The sequence below is a fragment of the Staurois parvus genome, unplaced genomic scaffold (assembly GCF_062004578.1).
Source record: "Staurois parvus isolate SC_StPar_1 unplaced genomic scaffold, SC_StPar_1.0 ptg000621l, whole genome shotgun sequence".
Classification (NCBI taxonomy): domain Eukaryota; kingdom Metazoa; phylum Chordata; class Amphibia; order Anura; family Ranidae; genus Staurois; species Staurois parvus.
Genome location: NW_028318417.1, coordinates 1362011 through 1379475, shown reverse-complemented (window position 1 = coordinate 1379475; position 17465 = coordinate 1362011). Strand labels below are relative to the sequence as shown.

Genomic DNA, 17465 nt, shown 5'->3' with positions numbered 1-17465 from the left:
TGGCTGAAAAAAGACAAATGTCCATCCAGTTCAACCATAGCAAAAAAAAAAGTTATAATCCTACACCCACAGTTGATCCAGACCAGGGGCGGAATGACCATTTGACCACTTGGGCACTGCCCGAGGGCCTGGGGTCAGTAGGGGGCCCCATGAGATGCCCCTGGTACCTTTTTCATAGACTTTTTTGGGTGTGGGCAAGGACACAGGGGCCATATGATCCCCTATTGCCCAGGGACCCCATGAGTTGTCGGTCCGCCCCTGATCCAGAGGAAGGCAAAAAAACCAGCAAATCATGATGCAATTTGCTCCTGCAGGGAAAAAAATTCCTTCCTGATCCCCCGAGAGGCGATCGGATATTCCCTGGATCAAAATGCCGATATATAACAAAAAATCACGTGTTGGTTTAGCTAATCATTTTTTTTTTTGCATTTTAATTCCTTATGAACCTCATAACTTGGTGGACTGCAGTTGTGTGCCCTTCCCCTACATATCATACACTAAGATGTCTTCTTCCTCATTTCAGAATCTTGGGAGGTACGCCTACAACCTGGAAGTTCGGGGATTAGTATGGATGGTGGAGCAGCAGTGACAAGTACAGCAGGTAAGTGTTTTTGGGTCGGGATGGTGGGTTGTAATTGTACTGATGTGTTGTTTATCTTAATGCTTTGAATGACTACTTTTGAGGAACTTCCATAACCTTCAGAAGCCTTTTAAATGTATTTTGACAAATTTTCCTGCCTATTGCAAAAAGTTTCTAAAAAAAATCTGAGGAACCCTAATTACATATTAATGATTCCACTTACAACAGATTGGCCAGGAAGCCCAAATACAAGTCTGTTGGCTAATTGGCCAAATATTTACCATGCATTTTAAAAGGATATTGGCCGGCAAATTTTTGCCACCACATTCAGCCGCTCAAGAAAGATTGTAAGGATGGTAAGGTTGTTTGGCAAGTTTGTTTTGCGGCGCACAAATCAATGCATTCCGTAATACTGACCTCTCCACCGACTGCCCACCCGAACATGGAGTTCATGCACTTGGCGTATCTGGGGTCACTGCCAAGACAAGATCCGATCTCTGATGAGAAATGAAGGTTGTTGCCACATCCATAAATCACAATGTGATGAACTATCCCAATGCTGTCAGGGTCTTGAATTACCTCATACTGTAACATGTAAAGGTAAAAAGAATTAATTGTCCGTATATGTATACTGTATTTATACACTGGTCCTGGAGTCGGGCTTTGAATGGTGTACACTTTGTTTTCTCCCTCTCTCTCTTTCCTCTCTCTCCTCACTCTCTCCTCTTTCCCTATCCCCTCTCTCTCTTTCCTCACTCTCTCCTATCTCCCTCTCCCCCCCTCTCTCTCTCCCTATCTCGCTCTCTCTTTCCTCTCTCTCCTCACTCTCTCCTATACCCCCTCTCTCTTCCTCTCTTGCTCTCTCTCCTCTCTCCCTATCCCCTCCCTCTCTCCCTATCCCCTCTCTCTCCCCACCCCCTCTCCCTCTCTCCTCACTCTCTCCCTACCCCCCTCTTTCCTCACTCTCTCCCTATCCTCTCTCTCCCTCCCCCCACCCCCTTCTCTCTCTCTCTCTCTCTCTATCCCCCTCTCTCTTTCTCTCCCTATCCCCCTTCTCTCTTTCTCTCCTCACTCTCTCCTCTCTCTCTCCTCTCTCCCTATCCCCCCTCTCTCTCTATCCTCTCTCTCTCTCCCTACCCACCCTCTCTCTTTCTCTCCTCTCTCCCTATCCCCTCTCTCTCTATCTTCTCTCTCCCCCCCCCCTCTCTCTCTCTCTCTCTCTCTCCCCCTACCCCCCCCCCTCTCTCTCCCTCTCCTCTCTCTCTCTCTCTATTGGCTTTGCTTCTAAATTGTTCTAAGTGAAAAAATAAGCAAGTATGCTGAAATTAGTTTTTATTTTCCTGGCATGTGATTGGGTATTATTTGCAAAGTGAATTTTCACTACATTCACTAAACCAAGAAATAATTCCAGTATGGCACTTTCCTCCACTTCAAATACCAGTCCAGAAAGGAGCTATGCTCTTAGCCCTGGCATTTGGAGAGCTCTTTAGTTGAGAACTACACACTAGAAAAGACATCCAATCCGGATTCTCACTTGATAAAAGTGTTCCTGCACTCCTCACCCCCTTTGTTCTACCAATGATTTTATTGCTCTCTCTCCCCATTGCGGAGATGCCCCCCCCCCCATCACTGTAACAAGAAGAGAGATGAAGTTCCTACAAAAAGAGCCAAGCAACAAATAAGGGACATTTCAGTAACATAGAGAAACATTAGCTCCTCTGTCTGGATTTTATTCTGGATTTTATTGGAGACAGTGTCCCCAGCTGGAGACATTTCCCTTTGTTTCCTGTCCCCAGTTGGTTTTTAGAAAGAAAGAAAAACCTGATGATGGTCCTAACCCTTCCACATTCTTGAAAGAAATGTTGACCAGAATTTGCATTTGAATGGTTGCGTTTTTAGGTGGCTTTTGCTGTTTTTACATGTTGGAAGTTCCTTCACACGTTTGAATCTTTAGTGTTTTTTGAGTATTATTACTACAGATAGTTATATAGCGCCGTCAATTTACGCAGCGTGTTACAAAGATATATTGCCAATTCACATCAGTCCCTCACCCTCAAGGGGTGTACAATCTAAGGTCCCTAACTCACATTCATACATACACATACTAGGGACAATTTAGACAGGAACCAATTCACCTACCAGCATGTGTTTGGAGTGTGGAAGGAAACCGGAGTACCAAGAGGAAACCCACGCAGTCACAGGGGGTACATGCAAACGCCAGGCAGATGGTGCCATGGTTGGGATTCTAACGAACAATCCTAGTACTGCCAGGCGGAATGTTAATCATTTAGCCACTGTGCTGCCCCATATAAAAATCTATATAAAGCTTCCAGCTGTCAAACTTGGAGCTCAGATCCTTTTCATAATTATTCTTAATCCTTTGGCAAATTTTAAGGACCTCACCCTAACTATATGGTGCTTGGTAGATACATTTGGCATTGGGATGAAGGCACAGGCATACGTTGTATCGTCAACTGGAATCAGGAACTGTTGGGGGAAAAAGAGAACATGTTCAACATGAATGACTTTTCTGTAAAGTTACACTAGAAGTAGAAGTTCTGTGTATTGCAGCATCAGGAATGTATTCATGCGGACTAGTAAAGTTATAGAACACTCCACCTTTAATGATGGTGATCCACTTTATGTTGGATGTGTGGAGGAAGACAGGAGGTGATTTGTAAATACATTCAGTTTCAAGAGGACATATTATACATCATGTTATTTTAGGTGGAGGTCATTTTGGTTACATTTTGTCCCAGCTTACAATTTTTGTGGCGTTTGTTGGTACCATTCGAGCATTCGGACACTGCCCGAGGGCCCAGGGTCAGTAGGGAGCCCCATGAAATGCCCCTGGTACCTTTTTATAGGCTTTTTTGGGTGTGCTTTGAGTGTGGGCAAAGACACAGGGGCCCCATGATCCCCTATTTCCCGGGGGCACCATGAGTTGTCAGTCCGTCCCTGGTTGGTACTTACATCATTAAGTTTGAATTCATAAGGGATCAGAATGTCAGGGTCTACCACTTCTTTAAGGATTTCCAGGAAAAAGAAAGACTTTCTATAGGTATTTTCCTCTGAAAATGTGAACTCATGATCTTCTCCATGCACGATAATCACTCTAATGGTGTCATTCTAGAAACAAAATAGTTCAGAAAAGTTATAATATAAAATCCCAAAGTTAAACATCTTTAGTATTATAGAAATATACAAGTTTCAAAGGAATTTACCAATAAAGTGTTACACTACTGATCCACTCATCCTCCACTTCTATGCAACCAAACGTTTTTCAGAAGATTTATATTGTTCTATCTCTGCACAGACTATCCCCCATTCAGTCTATCATGAAAGCTTCTGCTAGATTTATCAATCCCTCAGCTGCCCCTCTCTGCCAATCCCTCCCCTGGCTTCCAATCACCCAGCACAGATTAAATTTAATATACTAAGAACATACAAAGCCATCCACTTTGCCCTGAGCTGCACCATGAACCTCGTCTCAAACTATCACCCAAACCATCCTCTCTGCTCGTCCCAAGACCTCCTGCTCTCTAGCTTCCTTGTCACCACCTTCTATGCTCACCTCCAGTACGTCTCCCATCCTCTGGAACTCCCTACCTTGATCAGTTTAGTTATCTCCAATTCTATCCTCCTTTAGGAAGTCCCAGACAACCAGCCATCTGTGTTGTGTTTGTGTTGGGACAGCTTGCATGGGTTCCAGGAAAGCTGCTTTGGGATACTGTCTGGTCTGGTGCTTTTCTTAGTGCACATCTGTGACTTTATTGTCCCTATCCTTTCAAAGGTGTTTATTTTTTTTGCAAGCCCTGAGGGACAAGTTTGGCTATGCATCTGTTGAATGAAACGGTCAGATGAATGGTCAGATGAAACCAAAATAGAACTGTTTGGTAGAAACACAACTCGTCGTGTTTGGAGGAGAGAGAATGCTGAGTTGCATCCAAAGAACACCATACCTACTGTGAAGCATGGGGGTGGCAACATCATGCTTTGGGGCTGTTTCTCCGCAAAGGGACCAGGACGACTGATCCATGTACAGGACAGAATGAATGGGGCCATGTATCGTGAGATTTTGAGTGCAAACCTCCTTCCATCAGCAAGGGCATTGAAGATGAAACGTGGCTGGGTCTTCCAACATGACAATGATCCCAAACATACCGCCCAGGCAACGAAGGAGTGGCTTCGTAAGAAGCATTTCAAGGTCCTGGAGTGGCCTAGCCAGTCTCCAGATCTCAACCCCATAGAAAACCTTTGGAGGGAGTTGAAAGTCCGTGTTGCCCAGCGACAGCCCCAAAACAACACTGCTCTAGAGGAGATCTGCATGGAGGATGGGCCAACATACCAGCAACAGTGTGTGCCAATCTTGTGAAGACTTACAGGAAACGTTTGACCTCTGTCATTGCCAACAAAGGATATATAACAAAGTATTGAGATGAACTTTTCATATTCACCAAATACTTATTTTCCACCATAATTTGCAAATAAATTCTTTCCAAATCAGCCAATGTGATTGTCTGGATTTGTTTTCTCATTTTGTCTCTCATAGTTGAGGTCTACCTATGATGCCAATTACAGGCCTCTCTCATCTTTGTAAGTGGGAGAACTTGCACAATTGGTGGCTGACTACTTTTTTGCCCCACTGTAATTGTTGTTAATGAACGATCACATAGTCACATCAAGGCAACATTTCACATGCTGATGAAGGGGTCCTGCAAGACTCTGAAATGTTGCCTTGCTGTAACTATGTGATCGTTCATTAAAACTTTTGGACCCATATTGGTGATCCTCGGTGTGCTGGTGACATTCTCCCTTGATGATTCTGTTTGGTTCCAGCCGACAGTCATTGCAGCACCCACTTATACACACCGCCATTTTTATTGCAGGAACCTGTGCGTTTGGATTGCACACTTGAATAGTTTCAGGCACACCACTTGACAGAGCCAGCAGCATGATATTAAGGATCTTTTTAGCTGTCTGTAAGGGATATTCAGACCACCACTGTATGGGTTACATTCTTTCTACTGACCACTAATGTAAGGGGCATTTTTGCTTCCTAATGGCTTGGGTAAGGGCTCCCCAAGACCTGAAAATGATATTAGAGTTTCATCTAGGGTTAAAAATGTTGAGCGAGGCTGGTCTAATAAACATTTTATATACAGCAGTGTATGGCCGTGTACAATTGGTTTTACATGAAATTTTGGAATGTATTTTATATTTCGTACACAATAAAATTATACATTTTTATACATTTGGTATAAGTCCTCAGTGTTGCACCAAAAATCCATCTTTTTAGCACTTTGTAAATTAAAAATAAATAAAGCTGCTGTTGAGTAAGGCGTCTTTCAGATGAGCTGACCGATCATGTCCGCCTATCAGTTTTTCAGGTGGATCCAATTGGATCTTCCATTCTTCTCTATGAAGCAGAGGGTGCAAATGGGCATGTGTCTGTTTACACCCGCCGATATCCAATCCGATCCTATCTACTGAAAACAGCGTTCCTTTCCATCTAGTAGATCAGATGGCAGTCGGGTGTAACCAAACAGGTGGTCCATTTACATCTGACTGTCCGTAGAGGGCTGTGTCTCTCTCTGCTCTACATAAGTGGAGTGGATATGGACCAGCCATCTGCCTGCTCAGCGGAGATCAGCGGACAGACTCCTAGCAGAGCCCCATGTGGAAGGGGCCTAAAAATGAAGCCTAAAAACATAAAGCACCCATACATTTCTGATCAGTGGTGCGCTTGGGTTCAGTTTGGAAGTTAGCTGTCATTGCTGGGCCAATGCTCTACGGGTGGGAGATTCCCCACCCCACAGATGATGTGCACAAAGGGACAGAGATACTTTCAACACCATTTGCATAAAATGGGCAGATGGCCATATTAAGTAAATATTGTTGGAAATATCCCCTCCCCCTTTGTATATGTGCAGGGGTGGGGAATCTCCTGTCTGCAGCTCATTGGCCCAGTATGACAGCTAACTTCTGGGATTGGACTGAACCCATTCTAATGTCAATATCTATTTCTAAAAAAACCTGAATATTTCATATCTATTTGTACATGGAATTTATGAGACCGTATAACCATATAGGCTATGATGAAAAAGGGACTTAAGAAGTCCTCCAACCAAATCAATGCATAGCACAGTAAAACCTTCTTTGAACAGAAGGTATTCACATGTCTCGCTCAATCACTTGTGCTAAGAGGGTTGTTCCTAATTTCAGGACAGTGGGCGGAGCCAAGTAAACGGTGCTTTATTTTTATAGGTATTTGTAGCCAATCTAAGAAGGCTTTACTGTGCTACCAGGGGTGGACTGACCATTTGGAAACTCGGGCACTGCCCGAGGGCCTGGGGTCAGTAGGGGGCCCCATGAGATGCCTCTGGTACCTTTTCATAGGCTTTTTTGAGTTTGGGCAAGGACACAGGGGCCCCATGATCCCCTATTGCCCGGGGGCCCCATGAGTTGTCAGTCCGCCCCTGTGTGCTACATAGAATATCCGAAAGAGTTGGGCAGAAGTTTCATGTTTGATTTCCTTCCAAAGACCTCAGTGTTCGAGTTTTCAGGGGCATTACTGTTTAAACCCCACCTAAAAAAAGAACACGGTGAAAGTCATCAATCTGAAACATAAAACATCCTCTAGGCATTGACAGAAAAATTACATGAATTATTCTGCATGCTTTAAAATGTGTGTAAAGGAAAAACTTATTTTTGCTGAGGAAAAAAAAATGGAGTGATAGCGCTGGAACCTTATGGTTATCCTAATGTTATAGAGGAATAGGGCAATTCCTATTTTAAAAAAAGTGCTGCATTATGAACACAATAAAATACTGAAAATATAACAAACAAATCACTCTGTGAAATATATCATAAAGTGCACAACAGAAACACAAGAAAAATAATCTTCCATTAAAAGAGAAGTTCGGGATTGTAAAAAAATAAATGTTAATACTCACCTAGGTGGATGCAGCATTGGTTTGATACTAGATCTGTCCCCCACCACCTCTAAGACTGAGAACTGAGTGATCAAAGACTGCTGATCACTCAGTTCTTGGTCTTCAGTGACTGACAGCCACCGGCTCTCTGCTCTGTATCTCCAGTGCTCACTGCAGTGCCGAGCCCTGGAGGGGGCTGGAGGGGCTGGCTCAGGCTCTTAATGGCAGGCTGATAGGGTGAGTTAGATGCCTGTCAGGCATCTAGGTGGATCCCAAAATTAAAGTCAGGGATCTCTCTATAGAATGGACCAGTTAAGTGACATAAGCCAACAGCGGATTTTATCCCACTGTCAGCTGACAATGGGTGACAGGAGGCCAAAAGAGCTTTGACCCTACTTCTTTTTTAAATATCATACTTTTGCGAGAATATGTGCATATAATGGGCCTCGGAAGTCTGTGTAAAGCACCACATATGTGTTCCTCGACCAAGTACCACACACAAACTGCGAATGTCAGACCCTCTATTCAGGGAAGTAATTAAATGCTTCGTCTAACCCAGTGTTTCTCAACCTTTTTTCAGCCAAGGCACCCTTAAAAATGATGGACAGTCCCAAGGTACCCTTTAAAATTATGGACAGTCCCGAGGTACCCTTTAAAATTATGGACAGTCCCGAGGCACACTTAAAAATGATGGACAGTCCCAAGATAACCTTTAAAATGATGGACAGTCCCAAGGTACTCTTTAAAATTATGGACAGTCCCGAGGTATCCTTTAAAATTATGGACAGTCCCGAGGCACCCTTAAAAATGATGGACAGTCCCAAGGTACCCTTTAAAATGATGGACAGTCCCAAGGTACCCTTTAAAATTATGGACAGTCCCGAGGCACCCTTAAAAAGGATGGACAGTCCCAAGGTACCCTTTAAAATCATGGACAGTCCCAAGGTACCCTTTAAAATTACGGACAGTCCCGAGGTATCCTTTAAAATTATGGACAGTCCTGAGGTACCCTTTAAAATTATGGACAGTTTCAAGGTACCCTTTAAAATTATGGACAGTCCCAAGGTACCCTTTAAAATTATGGACAGTCTTGAGGCACCCCATTCTAAAATGGGGTGCCTCAAGACTGTCCATCATTTTAAAAGGGCACGCCATTCTAAATGTGAAAAGTTTTATATAAGGCAGCAACATCCACACATGTAGGACACCCAACATGAGAGGTTATTTATTCTTCCAAAGCAAATACACTTTTTGGAGGGTCCAACTAGGATGCTGTGCGGCCAGCTGATAGCCTCCTAATCAACTGATGATGTCATTGGTTGGCAGGAAGCCGGCAGCTAGAAGGTCGCAATGGTGCACAATGAAAGCCTGTGGCTTTGTGTAACTAAAAGGCGTACAAAGTTTGGGCAATTTTTAGACATTTTGCCAAGGCACCCCCGAAGAAACCTCAAGGCACCCCATGGTGTCTGGGCACCCTGGTTGAGAAAGGCTGGTCTAACCAAATGGAACACTGTTATGCCTGGAAGAGATAACTCCACTTCCCTCAAATAAAAGATGTTGCCTCAGGTTCACAAGAGCATGTATGGGAAGATAAGAAACCAAAAACACCATATAGCATACAACCATTCAAGGATGCTTTATTATAATCACTCAAACTCCTCACATACACATACATCACATCAAACACACATTATTGGAATAGTTTGAGTGATTTTCATAAAGCATCCTTGAATGGTTGTACGCTATGTGGTGATTTTGGCTTCTTATCTTCCTGTTCTGTCTCTCCAATCTAAGCATTGAAAGTGTGATCTCTGTAACTTACAGTTGTGATGAGATAGCGATAACTCCAATCTTAGTTGAATATCACAGGCAGTGACTGAATCCAGAAGACATCTTGAAGATCTTGTGAAGTTTATTCCATAAACTGAGAGAATCTTACAACAATGAACATCGGATAGGTCAAAAAATCATAATGTGATCTGCTTCATGACATGAGGCTTGAAGCTGAAATGCATTTCTGGGGAAAGGGGTGGAGCTATCTATACAGCATGAACTAAACCAGAGGAAAGGGAGGAGCAGAGACAAAATATAGAAAACACTTAAAGGCATATGACAGTCATGTGAAACATGACACTTCCCATACATGTCCTTATGAACTTGAGGTTAGCAGCTTCTTTTTTGTTTTCACCCATTAGTGTTGCATAGGGATATTTAACTAGGATGTCTAGAGTCCAGTCCAGACTATCTCCACCATCTGCTTGGTTTGAAAATGGGGGAATTTGAGATAAAAGTGCGACTCCAAAATGTAATCATCCAAACACAGATTTATTCCAGGATAAGATGATATAAATTTGATTACAAAGCTGACATGTTTCGGAGACTCAGCACTCTCTCATTAAGGCTTAAATACTGGTAGGCGTACCTCGCTTTACAAATTTAATTCGTTCTGCGGGACTTTTCGTATTGCGAAAAATTTGTAAACCGAAATGCGCTTTCCCATAGGAATGCACTGAAAACCAATGAATCCATTCTGGAGGTCAGAAAAAAGTAAAAAAAAAGTTTTATCTGTTCAAAACTCTTTATAAAGTGCACTTTAAAGGCATAAATACTGTACAGGGACATGATTAACAATTTAGTTCGTAAATGCATTGAAAATCAATGAATCCATTCCGGAGGTCAGAAAAAAGTAAAAAAACATTTTATCTGTTCAAAACTCTTTATAAAGTGCACTTTAAAGGCATAAAGGGACAAGATTAAAAAAAATTCCTAAATGCATTGAAAACCAAAAAATTTGTTCCGGAGGACAGAAAAAAGTTTAAAAAAAGTCTTTTAAAATTTAGTTCGTAAATGCATTGAAAATCAATGAATCCATTCCGGATGTCAGAAAAAAGTAAAAAAACATTTTATCTGTTCAAAACTATTTATAAAGTGCACTTTAAAAGCATAAATACTGCACAGGGACATGATTAAAAAAACATTTGTAAATGCATTGAAAACCAATTAATCTGTTCCAGAGGTCAGAAAAAAGTCAAAAAACTTTATCTGTTCAAAACTCTTTATAAAGGCATAAAGGGACATGATTAAAAAAAATTTTGTAAATGCATTGAAAACCAATTAATCCGTTCCGGAGGTCAGAAAAAAGTAAAAAAAAAAGTTTTATCTGTTTAAAACTCTTTATAAAGTGCACTTTAAAGGCATAAAGGGACAAGATTAAAAAAAAATTTGTATATGCATTGAAAACCAATTAATCCGTTCCGGAGGTCAGAAAAAAGTTTTAAAAAAGTCTTTTATCTGTTCAAAACTCTTTATAAAGTGCACTTTAAAGGCATAAATACTGTACAGGGACATGATTAACAATTTAGTTCGTAAATGCATTGAAAATCAATGAATCCATTACGGATGTCAGAAAAAAGTAAAAAAACATTTTATCTGTTCAAAACTCTTTATAAAGTGCACTTTAAAGGCACAAATACTGTACAGGGACATGATTAAAAATTAATTCGTAAATGCACTGAAAACCAATTAATCCATTCCGGAGGTCAGAAAAAAGTAAAAAAAGTTTTATTTGTTCAAAACTCTTTATGAAGTGCACTTTAAAGACATAAAGGGATAAGATTAAAAGAAAATTCATAAATGCATTGAAAACCAATTAATCCATTCCGGAGGTCAGAAAAAAGTAAAAAAACATTTTATCTGTTCAAAACTATTTACAAAGTGCACTTTAAAGGCATAAATACTGTACAGGGACATGATTAAAAAAAAATTTGTAAATGCATTGAAAACCAATTAATCCGTTCCGGAGGTCAGAAAAAAGTTTTAAAAAAGTCTTTTATCTGTTCAAAACTCTTTATAAAGTGCACTTTAAAGGCATAAATACTGTACAGGGACATGATTAACAATTTAGTTCGTAAATGCATTGAAAATCAATGAATCCATTACGGATGTCAGAAAAAAGTAAAAAAACATTTTATCTGTTCAAAACTCTTTATAAAGTGCACTTTAAAGGCACAAATACTGTACAGGGACATGATTAAAAATTAATTCGTAAATGCACTGAAAACCAATTAATCCATTCCGGAGGTCAGAAAAAAGTAAAAAAAGTTTTATTTGTTCAAAACTCTTTATGAAGTGCACTTTAAAGACATAAAGGGATAAGATTAAAAGAAAATTCATAAATGCATTGAAAACCAATTAATCCATTCCGGAGGTCAGAAAAAAGTAAAAAAACATTTTATCTGTTCAAAACTATTTACAAAGTGCACTTTAAAGGCATAAATACTGTACAGGGACATGATTAAAAAAAAATTTGTAAATGCATTGAAAACCAATTAATCCGTTCCGGAGGTCAGAAAAAAGTCAAAAAAAGTTTTATCTGTTCAAAACTCTTTATAAAGGCATAAAGGGACATGATTAAAAAAAATTTTGTAAATGCATTGAAAACCAATTACAGTAATCTGTTCGTATTTTGAAAAAAATTCATAAACCGAGCCATTATTTTCAATGGATTTTCATTCGTAAACCGAAAATTACGTTAACCGAGGCGTTTGTAAACCGAGGTACACCTGTATTGAATTCACAGATATGCTGTACAGTGGTTACAATGTAACATAGATTTTCGATCCATCTATGGCTGGCCATAGATGGATCGAATTCCAGGTCAGCTGGGACCTGCCTAGATTCGATCCATCTATGGGCAGGCTGGTTGTTTTGAAGTCGATCAACTTCAGTATAACCAGCCTGCCGGATTTTTCACATGAATATGTTCTGCTGGGAGCAGGGGCGGACTGACAACTCATGGGGCCCCCAGGCAATAGGGGATCCTGGGGCCCCTGTGTCCTCGCCCACACTCAAACCACACCCAAAAAAGCCTATGAAAGGTATTAGGGGCATCTCATGGGGCCCCCTGCTGACTCCGGGCCCTCGGGTAGTGCCCGAGTTCCCACATGGTCAGTCCGCCCCTGGCTGGGAGGAGAGGTTGTTGATGAGGGAACTGAGCGATTCTCTTCTCTGCAACACATGGCTGCAGGAAATAAATTTGCATCATCTGTGGTTTGCTTTAGTCACCCCCGGCTTGGGCTTTGTTTTGTTTGGTTATAATATGTGTCACATTGTAACCATTTTCTGGGATCTCTGTAAATTCATTGCTGACAATAAAACCTTGATGAGGAGGGAGTGTTAAACCCACGAAAAGAATTGGCTTTGTGACAAAATATATATTGCCTTGGAATAAATCTGAGTCTGGACATTTGTATTCTGGTGTGGCGTTTCCATCTCAGTTTCCATGCTGTCTGTGTTCCTAATGGCGAGAATCACTCCTTTTTTCCTGGTGGCCATTTTCTCCCAGTATAAAAAAAAAAGATGCAAAATCTCCAGTTTTTGAGTTGTTAGGAGGTGAGGGGAAATCTAGCGAGGACACCCAGTCTGGTGACAACTAAGAGGGGAATTCTCCTTGCTTCAATACAATACGTCTCCCAAAAAAAAGCAAATATATATCATTTCACAGCTGTACAGTTGATTTCTTTATCTGCCTATTTTCATTACAGAGTTGGATCTGGCAGAAAAAAGAATTTTAAAGTTAAATTTAATGTGATTTTAAAATGATTAACTACTGGTAATGTTGCTCTATACAGACACCCTTCCCAAATATCTGAACCCTGACAGGTATTGTTATACAGCTTCAAATATCTTCAATCTTTTTAAAACCATTAACATTCATATATCCGTAAATAAAATCCTGCTACAAATCCCACATAAGGATACAATTTTTTTACTCAAAGGAACAAATGTACACGGCGTCAACAGAGTATAATAGAATGTTCCATATCCAGGGGCGGACTGACCATTTGTAAATTCGGGCACTGCCCGAGGGCCCGAGGTCAGTAGGGGGCCCCATGAGATGCCCCTGGTACCTTTTTCATAGGCTTTTTGAGTTTGGGCAAGGGCACTGGGGCCCCATGATCCCCTATTGCCTGGGGGCCCCATGAGTTGTCAGTCCGCCCCTGTCCATATCTGTAGAATTCTGATCAGTTGTACAAAATAACAGAGGAGATTTACTAAAACGGGAGCACTGAGAATCCGATGCAGCTGTACATGGGAGCCAATCACTTTCTAGCTTCAGCTTGTTCAGTTAAGCTTTGGCAATAAAACCTGGAAGCTGATTGGCTTTTTGCAGAGCTGCACCAGATTTGCACTCCCCAGTTTTGTAATTAACCCCCTTAGAGTCAGAGTGCATCTTCTCTATGGACCAAAAGTAAGAAATTCCATAGCTGGTCAGCAAAAAAATGTTTTATGAGTTTTGCGAACCAAAGTCCGCTTCATAACACACACCAGCCAACATGAATCGCTCTTTATACAATTTGGTATATATATCTCAGTATAGCTCACCTCATCTCCCATCCCAGCCAGATGATACATAATTGCACATATGTGCAGCAAAAAAGGGGGAAATTTACATGGTGAAGTGACAAGCCACCCAAACGGCATGGAGGTCATACTGATAGTCTCGGAGAGGATAGAGATTTTATTGTACAAGTGTAATATTAATGCCAAAAGCAAACAGGGAGGACCATGACAACTCAATACTCCATGTTGTGTTTCATCACTCCATCAAAATAAAACAAAATGATGATAGCATGATATAATAAACTAGAGATTTACAGTATAATAAACTAGAGATTTCCATGGAGCAGTGGTTCTCAACCTTCCTAATGCCGTGACCTTTTAATACAGTTCCTCATGTTGTGGTGACCCCCAACCATAAAATTATTTACCCAGTAATTATAATTCATGAAGTGTCGTTTTACCTCCAATACTGCTGCTTTCAACACAGCAGCTGCTTTCTACACAGTAGCTGCTCTTTACACATCGGAAATATGTGTTTTCTGATGGTCTTAGGGGACCCCTGTGAAAGGGTCGTTCGACCCCCAAAGGGGTCGCGACCCACAGGTTGAGAACCACTGCCATAGAGCCTTCCTTTACTGACCTCAATTTCCAGGTCATGCGAGTCACAGGTGAACCATTGACGCCAAACCCTCAGAACGACATGGGTCTCATTGCGGCTTAGTTCCAGCAGTTCATAGTCTTGGGACTTGTCCACCACGGGAGGCCATTCATTTTTGAAATGAGCATCCTGCATCAGATCATACTTGTTAGCAAATTTTAAAGCTACCATGTTCTAATATCTCTAGTATATTGCTAGAAGGAGGTTCAAGTCAAATTAACAATGAAGCCTTGAGATGCCAAATGAGTCCTTAATGGCGCATCTACTTAAACAGAGTGTCGTCCAAGCATTGATGTAGTTCACTAGTTCTCCCCACTCTATTCTGTTAGTAATAAGGGATAACTGAAATGGAGTGTTTATTTCTTCAAAATGCCATTTCTGCCATCTCTACCCCAGCAATCTGACAACAATTGACACCTTCAGCCACGTGAATAGAAAAATTAACACATATCCTGACTTCTTGATACCAAAAGATGGGATTTTGTTACAAAAATTGGTGGGTTCCACAACATTCACACCTCCCATCCTGTACATGGACAATCAACATCTACCTTGACACATTCCATGATGGTTTAGCTAAGGTATCTGTGCTACCTGTGTGGCTATAAATGATGGGGAATGTTCCTGACACTCATTCGAATAAAACAAAAAACACAAATTCAAAAAAACTATTAAATCAATCTAAACTATCATTATTACACCCCCAGAAAGCAACTTCAGATCAAGAAAAATAAAAGAAGATGGTACAGATAGTAGTAGTTAGCCACATTCAACGGGACGTGTTCTGTAATTCTGAAGACACATCCAAGCCTCTACTTCAGTTTCAAACAGTGTTAGAAACTTTAAACATTTTTTTTTTTTAATCACGTATCCCCTGTCACCAGGGGGGAATTGAGGGGAAACTACTGTAAAGTGAAAGAATGATCTGTGTACTTTTAGTGAGATTTCCCCTTACTTCCTATCATATGGACAGTGGCCACCAAGACAGGAAATGGGCAAAGTCTCCCAGTGGGGTCACTCTCACCAACAATACCAAGAACTTTCTCCCCCTTCCACACTTCATTCAAAAGGTAAAAAAAAAGCCATCAACAGATATCTGTGATATTATTTTAAAATAGCTTACTTACATAGAAAAATGTTTTTTCCTCTTTGTCCCATCCACCCACAGCAAAATCACTTGTGTTCAGTTTTCCATCAGGGCTCAGGCCCAAAACTACCCAAGTCGCTAAAGGCGTCTGAATCTCAAATGAGATTTCCTGCATCTCTCGGTCATATCCCCACTTCAGTAGCACCACCTTTTCGTTTTCAGAAGATGTCATCTCTCTGGAAAATGGCATACCAATTGGCCCCCGTGACCCCAGGATTGGGACCACCCAAGAGAAAAGAATCCAAACATTCCAAGGCATTGATAGTCTCCTAGTCTTTACGGTTATGTGTTCTGGAGACGCAGAACATGATGGGAAACTGGATCTTAGAATATTTTGTGTTCACGAGGAGAAGCTTTTATAAGATCCTACTGGAGATATCAATTTCACCTAATAATGCCTCCTTTCCTGCCTGGGTGATGTAAGACATATCTCAAACATAGGTGTTTTTTCACAAAGGAAATATCATATTTTGTCCGAGTTAGATAAAATTGTTTTAGGAACAGGAAATGAGTTTAAGGATCTTAAGCCTGGTTGCTCACCATTGCCAAGAATTACATAATGAGTCAATTCTGAGAATCAGACCCTTTAAACTTTTATTTTGGCAAAATTACTACCTGCAGAAGTGCCTAAAATTTTACGTGTATGTAAAACACCATTTTTTTTTACTCCTCTTTTTGCTATCTCTGTCTCATCTTTAAGATTTTCCTGTTCTTTTGTCACAGAGAAACAACTGGAAGTAAAATGAAAATCTCTCCAAATGGGGGGTGAAATCCCCTCTGTAGGCAGGTGCCTTCGGTCTCTATTGCAGGTGGCACTCGTACAAAGCTTCAATGTAACTGGAGGAAGAAGTGGGGGAAACTGGGTTTCTCTATGGTTTTCTCAGTCCCCTGGCCATATTGGGTCACACAGAGTCTTTTTAAGTCCCTGCCCCCCTGTTATGGCTTTGTGTGGGTGGCTAGTGTAGGGACAGGGTACCTGTCTGCCAGGGACAGCACTAGTGACAGGGAGAGGTTCTAAAGGAGTAGGGAAAGAGTAGAGACTATGTTTGCATTGTTAGGAAGCTCCCCTTTGGATTGGACCAGCCAAGAGAACATTCACTGGAGCAGGGGCGGACTGACAACTCATGGGGCCCCTGGGCAATAGGGGATCATGGGGCCCCTGTGTCCTTGCCCAAACTGAAAAAAGCCTATGAAAAAGGCATCTCATGGGGCCGCCTACTGACCCCGGACCCTCGGGCAGTGCCCGAGTTTCCAAATGGTCAGTCCGCCCCTGCACTGGAGAGATATACTGTAAATATCAACACAAGTGCCAAAACCAGCAGTTTTGCATCTATCTTCAGACGGAAAAGATTTGTGACTTATCAACTCATTACACATCATTATATAATGGTAAGGAAATAAATCCTACAGCAGATAGAAAAACAGTTTTCTCTCTCTCATTCTACCTCAATCAAACTTGTTTTCGCCAAATTTTAAAAAGTCCTGTCTGGGTCCTGGAGCCCAAAGGCTTTGTAGAGCTTTGGGTGGGAATAAATCTTCATTCCCAGGACCATATCTTACCCAGTAGCCAGATGTCATTATTAGTCTCAGTTATGCACAGGCCTTTATATTTGTAAGCTGACTGATGCTCAGGGCCCTTTTTCTGCTGCGGGAACCTGCTGTTGGGTGAAAAGGCTGACCAAACACAAAAAAAAAGGTTTCAAGTGCTGCCTATTTGTATTGGGGAACCCATTGTGAGGTAGCCTACTAGTAAGGAACTGACCTGAGGTTGGTTACTAGGATGAGCAGATATTTTGTATATTT

At 41.3% G+C, this 17465-nt stretch overlaps 1 protein-coding gene across 1 annotated transcript in view; it reads right to left on the bottom strand.

Moving 5' to 3' along the window:
* LOC149449395 (putative DBH-like monooxygenase protein 2) overlaps nt 1-15970 on the bottom strand; it is a 52395-nt gene extending 36425 nt beyond the window's left edge. Inside the window, exons 1-5 of the mRNA XM_089693312.1 lie at nt 15643-15970; nt 14498-14644; nt 3554-3709; nt 2984-3067; nt 998-1165 (exon numbers count right to left, since the gene is read on the bottom strand). Of these exons, the coding sequence (XP_089549438.1) occupies nt 998-1165; nt 2984-3067; nt 3554-3709; nt 14498-14644; nt 15643-15921 (834 nt within the window). The 5' untranslated portion in view covers nt 15922-15970. The remainder of the gene's footprint in view (nt 1-997; nt 1166-2983; nt 3068-3553; nt 3710-14497; nt 14645-15642) is intronic.
* Nucleotides 15971-17465: the final 1495 nt, after the last annotated feature.